Here is a 24,074-nt window from a genome sequence, read left to right as displayed (position 1 = left end):
AACGCGAAACAGTGTGTTGGATTGAAGCCAGTTCACACACTCTGGTCTGATACTACCGGGGGGGGGGGGTATTTAGACCTCTCACATCCCTAAACCTGCCCCAGTGGGTTATTAAACACTCCCAGAGGCAGTGTCAGAGCTTAGATGTTGTGTTGGGATCCCATTAAGACAAACTTTCCCCTCCACCTTCATTTTTTCCTCTGTTGTCACGGATATAAGGTGTGTTTGTGGGGGGGGGGGGCGTGTTCAGGTGGAGATGGAGGTGCAGCTGCAGGCGGAGCGGGAGGAGGAGGTGGCTCGGCAGGCGATCCAGGAGCAGGAGAGGAGGGACCGGGAGCTGGCTCTGAGGATCGCCCAGAGCGAGTCGGAGCTCATCCCCGAGGAGGCTCAGAGCGACTCGGGCCTGCGCAGGTAACAGCATCCGCTGCGTTTACAGGAAGTGTTTGTTGCCATGACAGCCGGGGGGAGGATTGTTTTTCCGTCTCAACAAGCTTTGTCTCGTCAAGCTCAAGGAGGTCTGAAGGACTTAAAGAGAGGACACACTGTAGGCTTTGGTTCCACCAACGATCAGTGAGTAAAGCTTTGCCTCAGCAGACCTGTAGCTTAATGCTCTGAACTTTACCTGATGCAGGTAAGGCAGGCAGTTGTATGTGTGCTTAAACAGAATTATTCTGATATGAAGCTGGTTGAGACCCAAAAAGGTCTCAGAGTGAGCGATAATTTAATTAAGCCATGTGGAAGATGGTTTCCACTGGGGCTGAGCGATTTTATCGATACCGTGAGATATATCGATATTTTGTTCCCCGATAAAGTATCGATTTTTCAGTCGCGAGTATCGTGTTTTTTTTAAAAAAATTTTTTTTTTTTTTTTTTTTTTAGCAAACTTTATTGAAAAATCAGAAGTTACAATTAGTGATAAACACAGAACATTAACAATAAAGTGCATAGCTCAGTGGTTTTTATGGCTTTTCTGTTTATAGAACGTAGGATTGTCGTAATGTTTGAGCTCCTTCTCAAAAATTAAAAAAGATGTTTTCTGATTAGAGAATTTGGATTTGTGTTTATGGTATTTAGCAAGTAAAACGAGCAGGTTGATGATGTAATATTCACAACATAAACATGAGTCTGCGTACGCTGAATGTTTGTTTGTTTCCGTTTATCTGGAGGTGTTTTCCTTCCGGTTCAAAGGTCGGACCAACGGTCCAATCAGCGACGATTTAAGTTAAATCACACTGTCCCTTTAAAATCTTTCAGAAAATGATGTGTATTAAATCGTATTGAATTGAATCGTATCGAATAGGATCAAATCGAATGGGATAAAATGGTATCGAATCGAATCTTATCGTAATGTATAAAATCGTACCGAAACGTATTGAATCGAATGTATTTAATCGTATCGAATCGTATAAAATCGTATCGTATATAATCGAATCTTATTGAATCGTATCTTATGAAATCGAATCGTATTGAATCGAATTGTATTTAATCGTATCGAATCCAATCGTATAAAATCAAATCGCATCGTATAAAATCGTATCGTATAAAATCGTATCGAATCGTATTGAATCGTATCGTATAAAATCGTATAGAATAGGATAAAATCGATTCGAATGGGATAAAATAGTATCCAATCTTATCGTAACGTATTAAATAATATCAAATCGTATTAAATCGTATTGAATCGAATTGTATTTAATCGTATCGAATACAATCGTATAAAATCGTATCGAATTTAATTGAATTGTATTTAATCGTATAAAATCGAATCGTATAAAATCGAATTGTATAAAATCGTATCGTATAAAATCGTTTTGAATTGTATCGTATAAAATAGTATCGAATCGAATCGTATTGAATCGAATTATATTTAATCGTATAAAAGCGTATAGAATAGGATAAAATCTAATCGAATGGGATAAAATAGTATCCAATCTTATCGTAACGTGTTAAATCATATCAAATCGTATTAAATCGTATTGAATCGAATTGTATTTAATCGTATCGAATACAATCGTATAAAATCGTATCGAATTGAATTGAATTGTATTTAATCGTATCGAATCCAATCGTATAAAATCGAATTGTATAAAATCGTATCGTATAAAATCGAATTGTATAAAATCGTATCGTATAAAATCGTTTTGAATTGTATCGTATAAAATAGTATCGAATCGTATTGAATCGAATTATATTTAATCGTATAAAATCGTATAGAATAGGATAAAATCGAATCGAATGGGATAAAATAGTATCCAATCTTATCGTAACGTGTTAAATCATATCAAATTGTATTAAATCGTATTGAATCGAATTGTATTTAATCGTATCGAATACAATCGTATAAAATCGAATTGTATAAAATCGTATCGTATAAAATCGTTTTGAATTGTATCGTATAAAATAGTATCGAATCGTATTGAATCGAATTGTATTTAATCGTATCGAATACAATCGTATAAAATCGTATCGAATTGAATTGAATTGTATTTAATCGTATCGAATCCAATCGTATAAAATCGAATTGTATAAAATCGTATCGTATAAAATCGAATTGTATAAAATCGTATCGTATAAAATCGTTTTGAATTGTATCGTATAAAATAGTATCGAATCGTATTGAATCGAATTATATTTAATCGTATAAAATCGTATAGAATAGGATAAAATCGAATCGAATGGGATAAAATAGTATCCAATCTTATCGTAACGTGTTAAATCATATCAAATTGTATTAAATCGTATTGAATCGAATTGTATTTAATCGTATCGAATACAATCGTATAAAATCGAATTGTATAAAATCGTATCGTATAAAATCGTTTTGAATTGTATCGTATAAAATAGTATCGAATCGTATTGAATCGAATTATATTTAATCGTATAAAATCGTATCGAATCGCATTGTATCAAATCGTATCGAATCGTTGGCTGAATGCTGTGTATCGTACCGTGAGATCGTATCGTATTGTGAGATCGTATCGTATCGTGAGATCGTATCGTAGTATCGCTTCAGCCCGAGTCCACAGGTAAAAAGCATGAATGATGACAGCACTTATTCCACAGCTTGAGCAGCACTCATTTAGAACCGGGTCTGTAGTTTAAATATTGGACCACTGGAAACTAAAAGCAGGACTTTATCCAGTTGGTCGTGGTTTATCTGCACAGGAGAAGGCTGATGAAAGCTGGCCGGAGGTGTTGTTTGCTTTTTCATTTCTAAGCGACCGGGACCACCGGTTCTGTTTGGGTTCACGACAGCTTCTGTTGACCGGAGTCACGTGGAAAGTAGCTTCTGCTGCTCACGCTGCTTTGTCTCCGTGGACCGGGGGGATTTCCAGCTCTCCTGAGTCTAGGTTGATGTTAAATCCAACTGAAATCGAACCGGAGGGATTATTTCCGTCCCCGGGATCTGGTTCAGGGGATTTGTGGAGCTGATTTCTCAGAGATGTCCTGCAGACCTCACTGAGCTCGATGAGATAAAGTTCTGATTGTCTTCTGAAGTTGGATCCACTGAGAGGAGCTGGAAAAAGTTCAGTTTCTCAGGTTTTTGCCTCCTTCTCCGACTCCAACCGGAAGAACCATCATCTCCATCTGATCCTGTGTTTAATCATTTTCTTCTGTTTTCTTTTTGTCCTCCCAGTAATGGCTCCTCAGTTCCATCGTCCCCAGAGAGAGCAGCGTAAGACTCGGCCATCTAACCTTTTAAATTAACCCCCTGAATCCCACCTGCCCCTCTGACCTTTAAAGCAACCCCTGCATGCTGTAACAATCTGCCAGCCCCGCCCTCATGACACGAAGCCCACCTCGGGAGCTTTCTGCTCCTGATTTTGTTACTTTTTAATTGAATTAATTATTCGCAGACTTGATAAAAGCAGTTAGCATCAGTTGTAATGTGATCTGGGCTCATATTTATCAAACTTCTGAGGATCGAGCTCGACGGAGTAAACTTAAAGCCTTAAAGCTCTATTTTTGGGCCTTTTTAGCCTTCAGCTGTCCTTAGAATAAAACTGACTTCACTTATTAATCATTTAATTGGACCTTTACTCGGTTTAAAACAGGCCTTCTTTGTGTTCTGTCACAAAAATCATCACAATAGAAGCTATCGACCTATCAGCCGCCATGGCTGCAGCGTGGCGCCCGGTGTGGCCACAGGGGGCGCTGTTTCAACCAAAAAATCTTTACCGAAGCTGCTTCATCCGTCCAATCTGGCCCATTAGGAACCAAATCATAAGGATTTGTCCTCTCAGGAGTTTGATAAATGGAAGCCGTGTTCTCCGATCAGACTTTGGAACGACGATTATTCCTTGAAGATCGAGGGGGGGAAAAGGAATCACCTTCCCCCTCCCTGATTGTTCTTTTTGCCTTGTCCTAATACCATGTAACTCTGTTCACAGAGCTCCTGCAACCACAAAACTCAAGGGCATGACCATGTAGGTTTCCTCTCACGCTCCACACCCCACAGCTCAGCTCAGCTCAGGGAATCAGTTTCCTGAGAAGCTCTCGGTGCCTCCACTGATGAAAGTGATGCTTCACAGCATGAGTCAGCTGTAGTAGTGGACAGATTACCATATTCTGCACTGCGAGTGGTGCATTGGAGCACTTTGCTCTGCAGTTTGCAGCTGTGGTGGCGAGGCAGGCAGAAAGCATCTCCAGGAGAGCTCAGATAGATGATTTTAAATGCTCACACACAGGTAGAATGTGCTTAATTGTCCAAAGTGTGAAGAAAAGCTCATTTTAAAGGAAGATTCACACTTATTTTCTTTTCCTTCTTCTTCCTGCCGTCCTACAAGTTTTCTGTTTTCTCTGCTAAAAGCTGTTTTTACAGCAAAAACAGTTATTTTTACAGCTATTTATACAGCTCGAAACATGTTTTATGGCCATTAAATCATTTATTTTTCTAAGCAAGTCGAGCTCATCGCCACTCAAGGCCAAACATTCAATTAAAAACTCAGCACAGGTGTGATTACTGTCCAAAAGCTGATTAATACGCACTGTTTTTGACAGAAAATGTTTTAAATGAGCCACATGACACGATTGTGCCGAACACCAAAGCATTTAGCTCACAAAGTGTGTTTGGTTGAATATTCGGAACATTTTATTCCTCTTTCTCCTCATCTTTGAGCACTGTTTCCTACTTTTCTCTCTCTCTGGACCTTCCTTAACACACATACATATAAATATATCATGACTTTATTCTGAAAAAGCAGCAATAAGCATCCAAACGACCGCTTTCTAAGTGTTTTATACTGCGACCGTCGTCCTTTTCAGGGAGGAGATGGCGAAGGAAATGTCTGAGCTTCTGTCGAGGTGGGTAGAAACCGTTTGTTGGAACCGAATCTCGACACAATCAGTCGCTTCAGTTGAATCTGAATCCATGTAAATTTGAATCCAATTAACAAGCCGATGATCTCGTTGATTGATGCTGATCAAACGCTTGATTCCAGGATGGTGATGAGCCGGGTCGGTTCCCTCAGAAAGGCCCGTTACGTGTCACGATTCTGTCATTTTCCTTCATTTCCATCGGCTCAGCAGCCCTCAAATAGCTGCTCCGATTCAGCAGAACCGGGCCGATGCACGGAGGGAATTCTTTCCTGATGCATCTCAGAATCAGACACCAGTTAAAATCCGGACTGAGCTCATGAGGAATTCATCAGTAATTCACCCTGAAAATTAATCCTTTTCCACTCGGTCACAGTTTTCACTCCCAGCAGAGGAACTTTTAGTGAGTCGGACACAAATGAGGAGCTTCTTAATTCAGATGGAGGAGGCTTGGTGTGCTTTCCATGCTTTAAACCAGGGATGTCAAACTCTGGTCCTCGAGGGCCGCTGTCCTGCAGGTTTTAGATGTTTCCCTGCTTCACCTGATTCAGATCGATGCCTCATCAGCAGACTGCTGCAGAACTTAACAATCTTTCGAAGAGATCCATTTAATCTGAATCAGGTGTGTTGAAGCAGGGAAACATCTAAAACCTGCAGGACAGCGGCCCTCGAGGACCGGAGTTTGACATCCCTGCTTCAAACACAGAACTTTGTCAGTAACAGTGGCCTCACAGCGATAAACTCACCACACACAGCTTCAGCTAGTTCAGCTGCGAGGGTTTGAGGTCGTAACTTTCTGATTATTAGACGCAGGGCCAGCCAATAGAGCCAGCTGATAGGGTTAGAGAGCCATCCAATAGGGTTAGAGAGCCATCCGATAGGGTTAGAGAGCCATCCGATAGGGTTAGAGAGCCATCCGATAGGGTTAGAGAGCCAGCCAATAGGGTTAGAGAGCCATCCGATAGGGTTAGAGAGCCATCCAATAGGGTTAGAGAGCCATCCAATAGGGTTAGAGAGCCAGCCTTTAGGGTTAGAGAGCCAGCCAATAGGGTTAGAGAGCCAGCCGTTAGGGTTAGAGAGCCAGCCGATAGGGTTAGAGAGCCAGCCAATAGGGTTAGAGAGCCAGCCGTTAGGGTTAGAGAGCCATCCAATAGGGTTAGAGAGCCAGCCAATAGGGTTAGAGAGCCAGCCGTTAGGGTTAGAGAGCCATCCATTAGGGTTAGAGATCCAGCCGTTAGGGTTAGAGAGCCAGCCGATAGGGTTGGAGAGCCAGCCAATAGGGTTAGAGAGCCATCCAATAGGGTTGGAGAGCCAGCCAATAGGGTTGGAGAGCCAGCCGATAGGGTTAGAGAGCCAGCCGATAGGGTTGGAGAGCCAGCCGATAGGGTTGGAGAGCCAGCCGATAGGGTTGGAGAGCCAGCCAATAGGGTTAGAGAGCCAGCCGATAGGGTTGGAGAGCCAGCCATTAGGGTTGGAGAGGCAGCCGATAGGGTTAGAGAGCCAGCCTTTAGGGTTAGAGAGCCAGCCGATAGGGTTGGAGAGCCAGCCGATAGGGTTGGAGAGCCAGCCATTAGGGTTGGAGAGGCAGCCGATAGGGTTAGAGAGCCAGCCTTTAGGGTTAGAGAGCCAGCCGATAGGGTTGGAGAGCCAGCCAATAGGGTTAGAGAGCCAGCCGATAGGGTTGGAGAGCCAGCCATTAGGGTTGGAGAGGCAGCCGATAGGGTTAGAGAGCCAGCCTTTAGGGTTAGAGAGCCAGCCGATAGGGTTGGAGAGCCAGCCGATAGGGTTAGAGAGCCAGCCGATAGGGTTGGAGAGCCAGCCATTAGGGTTGGAGAGGCAGCCGATAGGGTTAGAGAGCCAGCCTTTAGGGTTAGAGAGCCAGCCAATAAGGTTGGAGAGCCAGCCGATAGGGTTAGAGAGTGGAGCAGCATCTTGCTTCCTACCTATTTGTGGTTAAAAGAGGAAACTCCCGGTCACAGATCAGCTGGGGGCGAGCTGTAAACGGTCACTCATGGTTTAACAGGCGCTTCTGGACTTCCTGGAGACTGCGACAGCATGCATTTTACTGATGTCCTCCAACCTGCTGCAGCTCTGCTGAAGCCTCCGTCTCTTCCCTCTAACAACCCAGCCTCCCTCGCTTCCACCCGTAACAAGCCTGAGCTCTGACTCACCCGTTTCTGACTCCCACCTGAGTGAAGTTTACTGTGCAAAACGAACCGTGAGTTTACATGCATGCTGCTGCAGGCTCGCCGCTCTGCTGTCAGGGAATACAGCAGGAAGCCAAACTGGCTTCAAGCTTCCTCCTTTCAGAGAACTTCCCCCGGCTTTCAGTCTCTGAGATGCTTCCTGAATTATTCACATAAGTTTAACAAAATAATTGAAAACAGCCCTTTCTGTCGTGTTAAATCAGTTCGGGCTCAGTGATCTTTACTAAATTATTGATTAACCGGTACAAATGCTGTGATTTACAGCCTCTGCTGTGCATGTAAACTCATCACCTGTTGAGCTTATTTTACTGTCTGAAAGGCGACCCTTCAATTTAATTTCTTAGTTCTGGGACCAAACAATTCCAGTCTGTAGTCCTCTGTAGTGATTAAATGATCCATGTGGGCTCAGTGAACTCCACCCATGCAGCTGCTCTGAACCCGAAGCCTCAGATCTGTGGCCTGCAGCCACCTCCTGCTTCCTGTGGCTGACTTCCTGCATCCCTCCTCTGTTTTCTGTGCTAGAGGTCCGCAGGTTCAGGCCACCAAGGCTGCTGCCGGCACCAAGAAGTACGAGCTGAGCAAGTGGAAGTACGCCGAGCTGCGGGACGCCATCAATACCTCATGTGGTGAGTTTAATTCCTCACTGCTCAGACCCTGGAAACGGGTCCAGAGGGAAATATCCCAACAAAGCGGGTGCCTCCCTGAGGCCAAACTTTCAGATTTACTTCATCAGTATCTCACACAAATTCTTGGTTAGGAGAACCAGAACCTCGCTCAGAACGACTCATTTCAAACGCAGACTGCCTGCCTAAATGATGTCAAAACCCGGCTGAATCTTGGCGTTCTGTGGGACTGAGGTGGCGGTCGTCCTCATCACATATCTGATGGTTTTATGGTTTTTATCGGTTGCACGGCTGCCTGAATTCGTGCTTTTGGGGCGACTTGGTTGGACCGCTGTGACCCTTTGCCTGTGGGCTGTTCGGGGGCCAAGGGCGTAACCATGGTTTAGACATTGGGGGGGTCCAAGAAAAACAAAATTGTTGAGTGCATTATCTACAATTCTTTATCTATATATGAAAAATTGGACATTTAGAACAAAGTTTAGAGGACTACATTGACCATGTAAGTTCACATCTAAAGGAATAGTGTAATTTCCCCGAGACAGTGACTGCCCCCCCCACTTTGTTTTGGTTAGTTGCTTACTGTTTACTGACCTTAAACACACCTACCAATTACAATTCTGCTCTTCCAGTAGTTCTGTAGCAAATAGGACAGCTTCCAATGGAAAACGACCAAATACCCAAAGCATGTTTATGGAAATATTTTAATAAGGACAACTAATGATGTAACAAATTACAGACTTTTCCTTTAACAGAAAATGTGCTGAGGACTTTTAAGTCCAGGTTCATTTCTATTGTGTCAATGTCTCAAAATGTGCATTAACAATGAAAAGTCTAATAGTCTAATGTTATTTTTGTTTTAACTTCTTTTATTTTGAAAGGGGGCGGAAGTTTATTTTGTTGATTCTGTGTTGGATTTCCTGTTCTGGTACAATCTGCTCTGTTGAGCAGCGGCCGGTGGGTCACTCTCATTGGCTAGAGTGTTAGCATCAACAACGGCGACCGCGGCACAGCCGTTACCACGGTAACACATGGAAATACACTGAAAATAAACAAGACATAACAAGAGACCGATCCCTTGACAGGGTTCATAAAAGGAGAACATGCATTTTACATATTTTCTTCTGTATATTGGGGGGGACAGGTTGGTATTTTCTCAATATTGGGGGGGACACGACCCCCCCAAAAGGATGCGTTTAAGGTGTGTTTAAGGTCAGTAAACAGTAAGCAACTAACCAAAACAAAGTGGGGGGGCAGTCACTGTCTCGGAGAAATTACACTATTCCTTTAGATGTGAACTTACATGGTCAATGTAGTCCTCTAAACTATGTTCTAAATGTCCAATTTTTCATCTATAAATAAAGAATTGTAGATAATGCACTTAACAATTTTGTTTTTCTTGGACCCCCCCAATGTCTAAACCATGGTTACGCCCTTGTTGTAATCTGGTAGCACTTTGGTGAACAGTTTCCTCCCTGTGAGTCCGGCTGTGAATGAAATGCTGTGGACTCGAACACGGCCCGGTGTGGAACCTCCCCCGCTGTGATCCGGTAGCTCTCTGTCGAGGCACCGTTATTAACAGTAAGCCATCGATGCACTTTCATCGTAAGCTAAGAGCTTTCAACAGCAAAAACAGGCTGCAGAGCGTCGGGAAGGTGTGCAGAACGGCTGAAATCACCTCCTCCTTCTGTGAAAGTGCACTGAAGAGAGCTCGGGCCGTTTTATCCGACCCCGGTCGCCTCTTTTTAACGACTTTCAGGCTCTGCTGCCAGATCATTCTTCTGTTTTTATTTCATCATTCCCTCCTTGTTCTTACCTTTAACCTTGAAGTCAGTCGTGGGTTAGAGTTGAATCACACAAACAGCAGGGTTCTGAAGAGGGTTTGCAGTAAATGGGCCTGTTTTCCAGCAGGATTACTGCTCTGAAATGGTCTAAAGCAGCAGAAGAGGTGTTTGACCCCCGAATCCTGTTGAAAAGTGCTGGAATTGGCAGGTTGCTCTGATTGCTTTCGAAGGAGCGTTGAGCAGAGAGTGGAGGATAGAGGAAGTTAGGGACTCATCCCTGTCAGCTGGTGCTTCTCAGTCTTATTTCACACCAGATTCACAGCTGTTTTCTGATCCATTTCTGATCAGATTTCCTCAAACATTTCCTGAAACTCAATTAAAAGTCATGATTTCAGCTCCGAACGAAGAAGGAAGAGATCAAACCTCCCCCAAATTAAGGGTAAAAACTGGATTTGAGCAAGAAAGACGAAGGCTTTGTTGGTCTCACATTGATGTTTTATTATTTAACAGACAATTCTAAGTCAATCAGAACTGGAAGGAACTTCAATCCCTAATTAAATGTTAGAAATGAACAAATAAGGAAGGAAGCCAACATATTAATTAGTCTTTCTGGTCCTTTGATGGGTTTAAAAAGTCAACTTTTGAGTCTGGACGTGGTTTTTTTGTATGAATTAAACACATTTGCTGTTTTCCGATGAAATAAAGGCTTCAATCTTGTTATTTAACTCCCAGTTAAAGAGGGGAATCTGCTGCTTTAAGTGACTGTGGGGGTTCGAACAGCTCCTCAACGGTTTAACCTGCGGGTTTCTGTGTCCAAACGCACTCATCTGCAGGTCAGACTCAGATAAACTGAGGGGATTCATGCACAAATGCATCTGAAACCGATGTGAGAGATCATGAGAACCGCAGTGGCTCAACTTACTCAGACATTAGAGAAGCGAACGCTGCTGAATTTGAACTTTGATGAGTTTCTGTGTGTCCTGCAGACATCGAGCTGCTGGCCGCCTGCCGGGAGGAGTTCCACCGCCGGCTCAAAGTTTATCACGCCTGGAAGTCAAGGAACAAGAAGAGGAACGCCGAGACGGAGCACCGGGCGCCCAAATCTATCATCGACTACGGTACGTCTCCAGAGGTCGTGACCTCTGCGTTTCAGGCTGGAAACACGTGTGAAACATCCACAGCCGTGCCTGTGAGGCACGTGCACGTGCAGCGTGCACGTGAGGCGTGCACATGAGGCGTGCACGTGCTGAAACTTGACCGAACCCGGTGGCCCGGGATGACCTGCATCGGGCTCCTTGTGACCTTTGTCAGTTTCGATGACACGGGGAACAAATGGGCCCCGCCTCTTCGTCTCGTTGTCATAGCAACAAGATGATGATGATCTAAATTACGGGTGATCCTGTTAACTGTCGCGTCTCTGCCGCTTCGGTCCGTTTTTAATCCCCAGAACCGACATTTCTGTCCACTGCGAGTTAAAGAAACCTTTGAGTTCGGTGAGTTTCCAGGTTAAAACACGTCTTTATTGTGGATTTACTGACTCATAAAATCCTCTTTACTCGTCTCTATAGAAGGAACACATTGCTTGATATGTTTTGAAGGTGTTTTAATTAATTAATTTGAATGAATTGGCCAGAAAAACGGGGCTCTGCTTTTACTTGGGACCGGGTTTCGGCGCCATCCGGGCTTCTTAATTAACCCTCCTGGGAAGGTCCAGCATTCTTCTTCTTCTTCGCTGGATTTGACTATTTTTGCAGAGACTGCAGCAGACAGAAATGTTCAGGCCCAGTTGTGTCATCAGGTGGGAGACGGATGGCAAAGGTCGCGACCTTGAACATTATCTGACACGAAGGCTTCAGCCTCTGGCATCAGGATGGAAAGTTCCCCGGGTTGCAGCAGAACCACAGACTGTTTTTCAGCCCGTCTCGTCTGTTTCATCCAATGTTTTCACATCTGCTGCTGTGTAATCTGGCATGTTTCCTTTCAGATCGTGCACCACCTGTGAGAACAGCATGTAAGTGTTCCTGTAGTGTGCAACTCTACTAACCTTCCCCCCCCTTTATTAACCCCCCACTCATCATGGCACAGCGCCGCTCTGAGCTGGGATTGCTGCTTTGAGCTGCTCGGGTTGATGGAAAACTGCTAGAGGAGGATGAGGGTGGATGGGTTTCTGTGGCAACCGCTGCCTCCATCATAGCGCGAGGTTATCTGAGCGATTTTGAGCATGGGAAGGGAAATGTTGTTGTTATAGATTCAGAAGAACGGAGCAGGGCAGGTTGGTTCAGTCACTGCAAGCTTCACCTTGTTCTTCATTCAGAAAAGCGTCGCCTCACCAACAGAAGCCCAACATCTCTCCATCTCCTCTGCTGAGACGCACAAACGCAGACTTCCTCTCAGTTTCCTCTCAGTTTCTCCTTACCTAAACACGAGTGCAGATACTCCAGAGGAAGCCGAAAGGCTTTTAATCATCCGATGTCCCGGGATGATGTCACAAAGTCACCCTAACAGCAGAATATAAACCCGGCCGTCCGTTCTGATGCCTCGCAGGTAGATTTTAAGCGATTCCACCCCCCTTCAAAGCACCCTCGCCTGTATAAAAGTTCAAATCGCTCGTGAGCCCAACAGTCTTCGTTTAAATGTCCTCCCAGAAGCCCTTCGGCTCGGCTTTAGGACACAAACTCTTTCTGTTTGTACTGTGTGAAACCTTCAGAATACACCTGGATTAATCAGGTGTCACACGCCAGTTAACAACCCCCGACTGCTAAACTGCCCTCCCGGGTGCCAAAACGGGTGCTAAACTGCCCTCCCGGGTGCCAAAACGTGTGCTAAACCGCCCTCCCGGGTGCCAAAACGGGTGCTAAACTGCCCTCCCGGGTGCCAAAACGGGTGCTAAACCGCCCTCCCGGGTGCCAAAACGGGTGCTAAACCGCCCTCCCGGGTGCCAAAACGGGTGCTAAACCACCCTCCCGGGTGCCAAAACGGGTGCTAAACTGCCCTCCCGGGTGCCAAAACGGGTGCTAAACCGCCCTCCCGGGTGCCAAAACGGGTGCTAAACCGCCCTCCCGGGTGCCAAAACGGGTGCTAAACCGCCCTCCCGGGTGCCAAAACGGGTGCTAAACTGCCCTCCCGGGTGCCAAAACGGGTGCTAAACCGCCCTCCCGGGTGCCAAAACGGGTGCTAAACCGCCCTCAAGTGCCCTCTCAGAAGCCAAAACGTGTGCTAAACCACACTCCCAGAAGCCAAAACGGGTGCTAAACTGCCCTTAAGTGCACTCCCGGGTGCCAAAACGGGTGCTAAACCACCCTCCCGGGTGCCAAAACGTGTGCTAAACTGCCCTTAAGTGCACTCCCAGAAGCCAAAACGGGTGCTAAACCACCCTCCCAGGTGCCAAAACAGGTGCTAAACTGCCCTTAAGTGCACTCCCAGAAGCCAAAACGGGTGCTAAACCACCCTCCCAGGTGCCAAAACGTGTGCTAAATTGCCCTTAAGTGCACTCCCAGAAGCCAAAACGGGTGCTAAACCACCCTCCCGGGTGCCAAAACGTGTGCTAAACTGCGCTTAAGTGCACTCCCAGAAGCCAAAACGGGTGCTAAACCACCCTCCCAGGTGCCAAAACGTGTGCTAAATTGCCCTTAAGTGCACTCCCAGAAGCCAAAACGGGTGCTAAACCACCCTCCCGGGTGCCAAAACGTGTGCTAAACTGCGCTTAAGTGCACTCCCAGAAGCCAAAACGGGTGCTAAACCACCCTCCCAGGTGCCAAAACGTGTGCTAAACTGCGCTTAAGTGCACTCCCAGAAGCCAAAACGGGTGCTAAACCACCCTCCCGGGTGCCAAAACGTGTGCTAAACTGCCCTTAAGTGCACTCCCAGAAGCCAAAACGGGTGCTAAACCACCCTCCCGGGTGCCAAAACGTGTGCTAAACTGCCCTTAAGTGCACTCCCCGAAGCCAAAACGGGTGCTAAACCACCCTCCCAGGTGCCAAAACGGGTGCTAAACTGCCCTTAAGTGCACTCCGAGAAGCCAAAACGTGTTAAACTGCCCTCCCGGGTGCCAAAATGTGTGCTAAACCGCCCTCCCGGGTGCCAAAACGGGTGCTAAACTGCCCTCAAGTGCACTCCCAGAAGCCAAAACGGGTGCTAAACCACCCTCCCAGGTGCCAAAACGGGTGCTAAACTGCCCTCAGGTGCACTCCGAGAGAATAAATGTTGCAGGTGAGGAACGTATATTTCAGCAGTTAGAAGCTCTTTCCTCATCTCTCAGTATCAGGATGGAAAGAGTTCAGATCAAGTCACGGTGCAGGAGCAGGATTTATTTTAGACACCAATCCCAGTTTGTTTAAAGAAAGCAAAGGAAAAGGCGTCTGTGGTCAGAGATAGAAAAATAATTCATTTCAAAGCCAGACTTTACTGCACAGAACACATGAAATACAAATGATCTGCTTGATTTAGTTATTTAATCCACACAAATTTGAATGATTTGAGGGTTAATAAATGAGAATCCTGCGGTTCTTTTAGATCCTTTTAGATTTCGTACCATGAAAGGTACGAAAGGTCCTTAGGCCAGACCCCTTACCCTACCTGCCTACCTGTAAGTCGCTTTGGATAAAAGCTAAATGCCTAAACAGAAACAATCCGGTGTCAACAGGCCAGTTAACAACCCCCCGACCCTCCTGCTTCACCTCTGGAGGCCATGAAACCTTAGAAAACTAAATGTAAAAGGTCAGCTCGTGTGTTTCCAGCAGAGAGACTTCATTTGGCTCCAGTCTTCCCTGCAGCTCAGCCACAGTTTGAACTGTTGGGAGCCTGAACGCCTCCTCCAGCCACCCCGGGCGCCGTTAAAGGCGTAAAGCTGGAAGAACGGCGTGAATACTGCAGGGAGGGAAGCTCCAGGGCCGCTCTGATGCTGACATCCTCCTTTCTGTGGTGAAAGCGCTGATATTTGATGAGTTTTTGTTCGTTGCTGAGCTTTGAGGGATCTTTCTGAAGCTTGGAGGTGCAGTTTGAAGCCTTTCAGGGCCTCTGTGGGTGATGATGAAAACTCTTTAACGTGTGAATCTAAATCTCTGCTTGAAACGTGCACTAAAAGTGACTCACTGACCACTGAAATGGACCCGTTAAATGTTGAAATCTGCAGCTTTTATCAGTAGAAAAGCTCTGTAGATCTGATTTTTTTGCTCCACTTTAGATGAAGATGATGCAGAGCGCTTCACAAACACCTGCTGAGGCTGATTTCCTGCTCTGTCATCAGCCCTGTCGTGACCTCTGACCCCTCCTCCAGCTCCAGCAGCAGGACTCTGGCTCCTCTTCAGGGTCATGGTTCAGACCTGCTGCCAGAACAGAGCAGCAGAGCTTCGTGTTTACATGCAGCGATGGGAAAAGTGTGCACTGGGGGGGTGTTTAAAGAGGAAATCCCCTCCTGGTAATGCGCTGTGTTAAGGTCCTTGGAATAACCCGTAACTCCTAACAGATCCTGGCGAATATATTGGGTTTAAAACAGTTTTATAGCAGCAAATGTTGAGCTGGTTGAACCCAAGATGCTCCATGTTTGGTCTCATCGACCCGGCTTCATTAGCAAGACAAAAAGGACGTTTGTAACATTGTGATGCAGAGTTCCAGCTGTTATTTTGTCCCATTCCTCCTTAAACAGGTCTTAAGGTGTGCAGCAGTGCGGGGGGGTGGTTGTATGTGTTGATTTTCAGCCTTTACTCATTCTGTCAACCCCATAAACAGACTAAACTGATCAGTTTTACATGTTATAACATTCCTAAAAGGCTTAAAATAACTTTTACAGCCACAAATTGGAAAAACTTGGGATAGTTTTCTGCAAAAAACAGTTATTTTGATGTTTTTTTCTTACTTTTACTTCCTGTCAGACAGTCTGAACTCAACAGATTTCCTGTTCAGCTTCATTTAATCTGTGAACAAACATCATTTTTACACCTCAGACCTGCAGCATCCCATAAAAGATCAGAAAACAGTGAATCTTTTCCCACTTTGTCTCCTTCTGCCAACACTTAAAGCCGCTCTGACTCTGAGGAAACCAGGTGATGCAGAGTTCCAGCTGTTATTTTGTCCCATTCCTCCTTAAACAGGTCTTAAGGTGTGCAGCAGTGCGGGGGGGTGGTTGTTTCTCTGCTGGGGACAGGTCAGGACTGCAGGCAGCCAGTCCAGCACCCGTACCTCTTCTTCCTCAGCCAGGCCTTTGGAATGTGGCAGAATGTGGTTTTCCATGGTCTGCTTGAACAATGCTGGGACGTCCCAGGAAAAGATGTGGCCTTGAAGGCAGCATATGTTGCTGTAAAATCTCAGTGAACTTTTCTGCATTAATGCTGCCGTCACAGAAGTGGAAATGAGCTTTGCCCCCTGATCCAACCCCATACCATCACAGAGCCTGGCTGCAGGGACTGGTTGCTGACAGCAGGCTGGATGCTGCTTTTGCTCTTTGCTCCATTTCTTCCACCAAAGATGTGGAATACTGATGGGTCTGACCACAGCACACGTTTCCACCGTGTGACGGTCCATCCCAGACGCCTCCGAGCCCAGAGAAGTGGACGAGGTTAACATCAGGCTTCTTCTCTGCACAGTAAAGCTTGTGAATGGAACTCTGTATTGTGGTGCTGGACAAAGGTTTCCACAGTAATCCCTTGTCCATGTGCTTCTATCAGCTGCTGATGAATGACGGTTCTTGATGCAGCGTCTGAGGGGTCAGAGGTCACGGGGTCCAGCTTAGGCTCGCTCCCTCGTCCTTTACACTGAAACTCCTCCAGGTTCCCTGAATGCTTTAATGATATTCTGCTCTGTGGAGGCAGAAATATGCAGATCCCTTCCAGTCTTTCTCTGAGGAACTTTGTTTTAAACACAAACTGGAGCTCCTCTGAACATCTTTGCTGCTCAGACTGTCATGGAGGCTGCTTCAGGACCAGATCAGGGTCACAATCAGCTCTGAACTCTGGTTCAAAGTTGTTATTTTAGCCCTGAATTGTGTGTTAAAGTCTGAAATTAAACTGAGTTGATGAGACTGAACATGGAGTGTGTGAAAGCTTGAGTTTTGAGTCATCAAAAGTCATTGTTAAGCCTTTAAAAGCCCTTTTCTATCACTTTATTATGCATTTATTTAAAGTTGCATTACGTAGATTTACCCGACTCCATCTGGAAGGAACAAAAACTTCGACATAAATGGTTTTATTTGTAAATTTGTGTATTTAATTCGCCTCCTGCGAGGACTTCTCAGACTTTATTTCACACGAGGAGGTTTATTACAAGGACCTGAACTCACTTCCTGTGAAGAGAATGAATTTTCCAGCCTGGTTTTGTTGGCTGAAGGTCTCAGTTCAGCGTTTGTTGCTTGGCTTCTCACATGAATCCTGTTCCAGTGCACTCACCTGCGTTCTGCCAGCAGCACAAATGACCCAAAGCAGGTTAGAAACCTCAGATTTTCTAACCTGGAACCTGTAGACTCTTCAGGTAAATGTTAAATTAGAGGGCTGACATCACTCTGATACAGCAGTTTATTTGTTATGGAGTAAAAGGAGGATTTTTCCTCCTCCTCGCCGTCTCACAGGTTCAAACTCAGGTGGATGAACAGGAAAAACCTTCGATCCCATTCGCTGCTTCCCAGGCTGCATGTAAACGCGTTCGCTGGCTGCTGTCGCCAGTGGGAAATATCTAACTCCTTTCCCATCCAATCCACAGCCCAGCAGAACCCAGCGCCGCCCATCCCGGCCCGGCAGCACGAGGTGGCGATGAACCGGCAGCAGCGCTACTTCCGCATCCCGTTCATCCGGCCGGGCGAGCAGTACAAAGACCCCCAGGGCAAGAAGAAGGGCTGGTGGTACGCACACTTCGACGGGCCGTGGATCGCCCGGCAGATGGAGCTGCACCCGGATAAACAGCCCGTCCTGCTGGTGGCAGGTCGGTATAAGTGACATTTTGTTCAGAAATTACCCAGGTATTATCATCATTGTTGTGATCGCTCATTTTAAAAGGAAATAACCCAGTCCTACAGCTGTTACCAACTGAGAAAATGAACGTGAAGGCAGGCCCCCTCAAGCCTAAACCTAACCAAACAACATTCAAAAGTTAAAGTAAAAAACCGCTAAAAAAAATTAAGTACAGAGCAAAAACAAAAATTAGTTGTGAGGACATAAACTAAAAGGCTGGAGACATGTTTCTCTACAATCTTTACTCTCCTTATGTGGACTTTTCCTCCTCTTTAAACTAACACGTCTTACATTTAAATGATTCACGGAAAAAAAGAGAGAGAAAGCCATGTCAAAGACCATAAATCAACAGATTAAGTTTCATGCCTGTTCGTGAATTGTTGAACTTTGGTGTGAGGTCATAAATATGCTGGACAAAATAGTGTAGATGTTGATTCATGGTGAAAATTCACACATAGTGCATCAGTTTAGTTTGTATTAGATTGTAACTGTTAGTCTTTGTCTTTGTAGAGTCACATAGACGAGTTGGAGATGTTATTCATCATCAATAACTGAAAAACAAGCCAGCTGGAGGTTATCCAGCTGTTTAAATCATCTGCTTTAACAGTGTGAATCTGGTGAAAACCTGTTAAAATATAAAGGCCTTTAACATAGAATATTATGCATTACATTCATTTATTGTGTTAAATCCACAGAAGCCACTTATTCTGGGGTTAAAAACCTCGAACTTGTGTTTTCCCCGGTTTAATGGCCGCCGTCTGAGGTGTTTGTCGGCTGCAGACCGCCTCCGATGAGAGATTTAAACGGTCGTGGAGCTCAGAGCTCATTTTGTAGGGGAACAGCTGGTAGTTTGCAGCAGCTGCATGTGGGTGAGTGACTGCATAACACGCTGCTGCAGCTCGTTATTTATTCTGACTGTTGAAGATGAGCTGCTTCGGGTTTTATTTAGAACATGAGCTCAAAATTGGACAATTTAATCCTTTTGAAATTGGCATTAAGCAGTGAAGGATCCTCGATTTTTAAGATGACATGAAGTCATTATTATCAGGTGGTTTTTAGCTCCTGTCTCTTTAAGACACCCCCCCCCCCCCCCAATAAAGCCCACTTTCTCCTGATTGGCCAGCTTTCAGAAGCCTGTTGAATGGCAGCACCTCATGATCAGAAAATCTCCTTCAGAGGTCTCCATTAGTGGGCTGTTGTTTCTGTAGCTTAGCAACAACTCAGCTGATGATGCTAGGATGATGCTAACTCAGCCAGGTCCAGGATTCCACCATCTGTTGTTAACCAGCTCTGTGATCCTCCTCCTTTACTGTTAGCGCTCTGTCTGCAGTCTCTGTCTGCCCGGATAGTCTTAAAGCTGAGCAGAGAGTTGTTACAGTTGTTCCTGCAGCCAGGTCCAGGATCCCACCATCTGTTGTTAACCAGCTCTGTGATCCTCCTCCTTTACTGTTAGCGCTCTGTCTGCAGTCTCTGTCTGCCCGGATAGTCTTAAAGCTGAGCAGAGAGCTGTTAGAGTTGTTCCTGCAGCCAGGTCCAGGATTCCACCATCTGTTGTTAACCAGCTCTGTGATCCTCCTCCTTTACTGTTAGCGCTCTGTCTGCAGTCTCTGTCTGCCCGGATAGTCTTAAAGCTGAGCAGAGAGCTGTTAGAGTTGTTCCTGCAGCCAGGTCCAGGATTCCACCATCTGCTGTTAACCAGCTCTGTGATCCTCCTCCTTTACTGTTAGCGCTCTGTCTGCAGTCTCTGTCTGCCCGGATAGTCTTAAAGCTGAGCAGAGAGCTGTTAGAGTTGTTCCTGCAGCCAGGTCCAGGATTCCACCATCTGTTGTTAACCAGCTCTGTGATCCTCCTCCTTTACTGTTAGCGCTCTGTCTGCAGTCTCTGTCTGCCCGGATAGTCTTAAAGCTGAGCAGAGAGCTGTTAGAGTTGTTCCTGCAGCCAGGTCCAGGATTCCACCATCTGTTGTTAACCAGCTCTGTGATCCTCCTCCTTTACTGTTAGCGCTCTGTCTGCAGTCTCTGTCTGCCCGGATAGTCTTAAAGCTGAGCAGAGAGCTGTCAGAGTTGTTCCTGCAGCCAGGTCCAGGATTCCACCATCTGTTGTTAACCAGCTCTGTGATCCTCCTCCTTTACTGTTAGCGTTCTGTCTGCAGTCTCTGTCTGCCCGGATAGTCTTAAAGCTGAGCAGAGAGCTGTTAGAGTTGTTCCTGCAGCCAGGTCCAGGATTCCACCATCTGTTGTTAACCAGCTCTGTGATCCTCCTCCTTTACTGTTAGCGCTCTGTCTGCAGTCTCTGTCTGCCCGGATAGTCTTAAAGCTGAGCAGAGAGCTGTTAGAGTTGTTCCTGCAGCCAGGTCTCTGCCTGATATTCCCACTCTGTCCTCATCAGGACTCCAAACTCGTCCATTTTATCCAGCAGAGATCTCACATTTCCCCTGATGATTAAAGGAAGAAACGCTTTAAACTTCCTCCTCTTCAACTCATCCTGATCAGGGGGTTTTATTCCAGGCATCACTTGGGCTCTGGGGAACTCAGTTAGCTCCTCCAAACAGGTTAACTACTTCCCTGTTGCCGTGGTTACGCACCAGAAGACGCAGAGCCGCTGCCACTAGGGCGGCGCCGTTCTGAAGGTGTGATATTATAATATTTAATTTTTAGGTTTTAGCTGCTTTGACTGTTGGTTTCTGATGAAGTGGGAACATTCGGCTCGTCTTGCTGACCTCAGATTACCATCTGAGTGGCGTTCTGCTGCGATTCAGCCACATGTGACACGTTTCCTCTTCCAGGGAAGGACGACATGGAGATGTGTGAGCTGAGCCTGGAGGAGACGGGCCTGTCGAGGAAGAGGGGCGCCGAGATCCTCCCCCGGCAGTACGAGGAGATCTGGGAGCGCTGCGGCGGCATCCAGTACCTCCGCAGCGCCATCGAGAACCGGCAGGCGCGGCCCACCTACGCCACGGCCATGCTGCAGAGCATGTTCAAGTGACGGGGGCCCGGGGGGGGCCTCACGGCGCTGACAAAGGGACGAACGCAGCAGCTTCCTGACTCAGATGGCGTCCGGGCGCCCTGCAGGTTCTGACTGCAGGGCGCAGTGAACGGCGGTTTCTCTCAACTGTCCTTTTGATTTAATTGTTAAAAAGTTTTTGTTCTTGCTAGCTTGCAGATCCTCGACATGTGGGGGGGGGGGGGGGGGAAGTTTTGCATTAAACCCTATGCAGGAAAAAAAAAATCATCATTCTGATCACATCTGGCTGTTTTCCAAGGAATTCTGTTCCAACTATGAGGCCTTAATACTACTTTAACAGGGTTTAATTGCTGAAAAGTAGGGTTTTATTTTCAGAAGCTGCCTCCCCAAAGCAGAAAAACACGAGATTCCTCCGTAATTATGCATTCCTGATAATTAGCCCACCTTAACAGCCCGCTCCGGCCTAAAACCTGCTGTTTACATCGTCTTCATGGGAAAATGTCCGATCATTCCTCTCCTAATTCAGTCCAATATGTGCAAATTCTTTCTTTTCCTTTCGTCTTTCCAGCTGAATGTAACTGGAGCTCCTTGATTTGTTCCTGTAGTGATTCCTGTTTTGTTTGTGATTTAAATTAGTTGATGAAAACGGTCCAAAAACTTGTGACTTTGAGACCAAACCTGTTTTTTTTTCCCTGATTGCTTTCTGTCTGTTCATCAGGCGAACAGAACATGTGAATTAATTATGCAACTGCTGCAAATACAGAAGGCCGACGTCTTTAAAGATCTTTTTAGTTCTTCTTCTGACATTACCGGAGGAGGAGGCCTGGGATCCCAGGCTCCCGTCGGGCTGGAAGCCTCCTGCTGTGCGAGAAGCCATGGAGGCGCAGAGCTGCTGCTCGGCCTTTAACTGGAACACTAAATATTCCCTGCACAGCGTGTGCAGCCGACCGCGACGTTCCCGCTGGAATGTAAAAGTTTATTTTTGGAAGAACAGTTTCTACCTTAGTGGCTCGAGCGCCGAGATCGCAACAAGAAGCAATAAATCACGCAAGCTAGAAAAGAGAAAAGCCACCAACTCGGGTCTCCCTGTCGTGTTTGTGAAAGACAAAGATGGACAATCCCAGTTATTCCTCTGAGGCTGCTTTGCTTTCCCTCGATGCTCGGCTGAAGGACCTTCTGGGAGCCAAGCAGCCGAGCTGCTCTACAAACGACATTAACATGCAGGTGGGGGGGGTTAAAAAAGCTGATTTCCACTCTTTCCTGCAGTTAAACCTCATTCTTCCTCACTGAAGGCTCTCTGGGTGTCTGCAGGCCACCAGATTCACTCCAGCAGCATCCTCAATGTTGAGTTTCTTTTGCTTTTTGGCTGAAGGAAAACCTGGAGAAGACTTTAAATCCCAACGGTGGCCTCGTCTTCATCAGAATTATCATTAAACTTCTCCGACTTGAACTGGACTAAATGACTTAATTAACACGTCTTACTGGGGCTTCATGGCACAAAACGATGCTGAAAGTGTCTGAAAGAGCTAAATTTCTCTTCCCAGACTGACGGTTTCTACAGATTCTTCCAAAGAAATGATTAAATTCTGTTATTCTGCAGAATAATCTGAGATAAAACTCTCCTTTTGGGCTGTTTTTGACGGCCTCAGCCACGGCTTCAGGCTCCCCTGAGTGAGGAAGAAGGCTCTCTGGGTGTCTGCAGGCCACCAGATTCACTCCAGCAGCATCCTCATTGTTGAGTTTCTTTTGCTTTTTGGCTGAAAGAAAACCTGGAGAAGACTTTAAATCCCAAAGGTGGCCTCGTCTTTATCAGAATTATCATTAAACTTCTGGGTGTCTGCAGGCCACCAGATTCACTCCCCACAGATTAAAAATGGATGCACTTTGCTGGCTTGTGATTTTGGTGCCAGCAGCATCCTCAATGTTGAGTTTCTTTTGCTTTTTGGCTGAAAGAAAAGGCAGAATAACCTGGAGAAGACTTTAAATCCCAAAGGTGGACTCGTCTTTATCAGAATTATCATTAAACTTCTTCGACTTGAACTGGACTAAATAACTTAATTAACACGTCTTACTGGGGCTTCGTGGCACAAAACGATGCTGAAAGTGTCTGAAAGAGCTAAATTTCTCTTCCCAGACTGACGGTTTTTACAGAGTCTCCAGATTCTTCCAAAGAAATGATTAAATTCTGTTATTCTGCAGAATAATCTGAGATAAAACTCTCCTTTTGGGCTGTTTTTCACGGCCTCAGCCACGGCTTCAGGCTCCCCTGAGTGAGGAAGAAGGTGAGCTGGCATCGGTGCAACCAGAGCCTGCAGCGCCCGGCTCTGAGCAGCACCAGCGGCGCCGCCTGCATGTTAATGGCGGCTGTGAAGCGCCGAGCTTTGACCGTGTTTGTCTGAACAACCTGTGAGAAAATGCTGCGAGCCACGTCACAATCATTCCTGGGGAAGCACTGCCTTTGTCGCTGTCACTTTTCTAATCTGTAACCCATGAATAAATGCATTCCATGTTTCACTCACCTCTCTGTGCTTCTTTGACCTCGGACACAAGCCCAGAAAGCCGTTTAAAGCTGAAGGAAATGCACTTTTATTCTGTATTTTCAGCTAATGTTTGAAACTCCACACGTTAAATCATCTTTAAATAAGAAAAGTCCACATTACAGTCAGTGGGTTTCTGAGCCCAAAGCAGCAATAAACATGAGAAGATCACAACAGACACGTTATTTACAACCTATGGACACACAAAGTGGCTGCTGTGGTCAGAGAGCAGCTTCAGGTGAGCAGAAGAAAACCTCAGGTGGGATTTAAGAGCTAATGGAAGCAGTTTCGGGCGTTATTTCCCCACAGAACTCGTTCTGGGCTGCAGTCTGAGCCGGTTAATCATCCGGCTGCCTCCTTCACAGGTTACCTGTGGCCACAGAAGGTTGGTCCTGGTTCAGATCCTGATTTAAACCATTTCAGCAGATCTGCTCAGGCGCTCTTAAAGCTTTGAGCCGACCTTCAGGGGCAGAAACTGGATGTGAAAGCTTTGGCAGCTGCAGGGAAAAAACCAGCACCGCAGATCTCTGCCTGGGTCAGACATTCATATTAACATCAGACTCCCTGAGGACTGAAATCTCAGGGCTGGATCCGCCTGGTTCAGATGTTCGTGTTCCACGGACTTTAACCGGATAACTTCTGGTTAAAGTCCTGGATTCTAACTGAGATAATTTGGTGGTTTCTCCCGTGACCCACGTGCACGTAGGTC

General features: G+C 46.0%; 1 protein-coding gene across 5 annotated transcripts in view; it reads left to right on the top strand.

The window, feature by feature from the left end:
- Window positions 1-23,337, top strand: part of LOC140266916 (unconventional myosin-VI-like) — a 138,403-nt gene extending 115,066 nt beyond the window's left edge. Inside the window, exons 28-36 of one of the 5 annotated variants that reach the window (XM_072362051.1) lie at window positions 251-411; window positions 3,638-3,676; window positions 4,392-4,427; window positions 5,266-5,304; window positions 8,046-8,149; window positions 10,914-11,045; window positions 11,912-11,938; window positions 17,617-17,835; window positions 20,650-23,337. In XM_072362051.1, the coding sequence (XP_072218152.1) occupies window positions 251-411; window positions 3,638-3,676; window positions 4,392-4,427; window positions 5,266-5,304; window positions 8,046-8,149; window positions 10,914-11,045; window positions 11,912-11,938; window positions 17,617-17,835; window positions 20,650-20,849 (957 nt within the window). In that variant the 3' untranslated portion in view covers window positions 20,850-23,337. The remainder of the gene's footprint in view (window positions 1-250; window positions 412-3,637; window positions 3,677-4,391; window positions 4,428-5,265; window positions 5,305-8,045; window positions 8,150-10,913; window positions 11,046-11,911; window positions 11,939-17,616; window positions 17,836-20,649) is intronic. The other 4 variants (XM_072362053.1, XM_072362052.1, XM_072362054.1 and 1 more) reach the window with 4 other exon arrangements.
- The last annotated feature ends 737 nt before the right edge of the window (window positions 23,338-24,074 follow it).

This window comes from Leuresthes tenuis, unplaced genomic scaffold (assembly GCF_036924035.1).
Source record: "Leuresthes tenuis unplaced genomic scaffold, fLeuTen1.0.hap1 SCAF_13, whole genome shotgun sequence".
In the NCBI taxonomy this organism is placed as follows: Eukaryota; Metazoa; Chordata; class Actinopteri; order Atheriniformes; family Atherinopsidae; genus Leuresthes; species Leuresthes tenuis.
The sequence above is the reverse complement of the archived record's forward strand: the minus strand, read 5'-3'. Positions and strand labels throughout refer to the sequence as shown.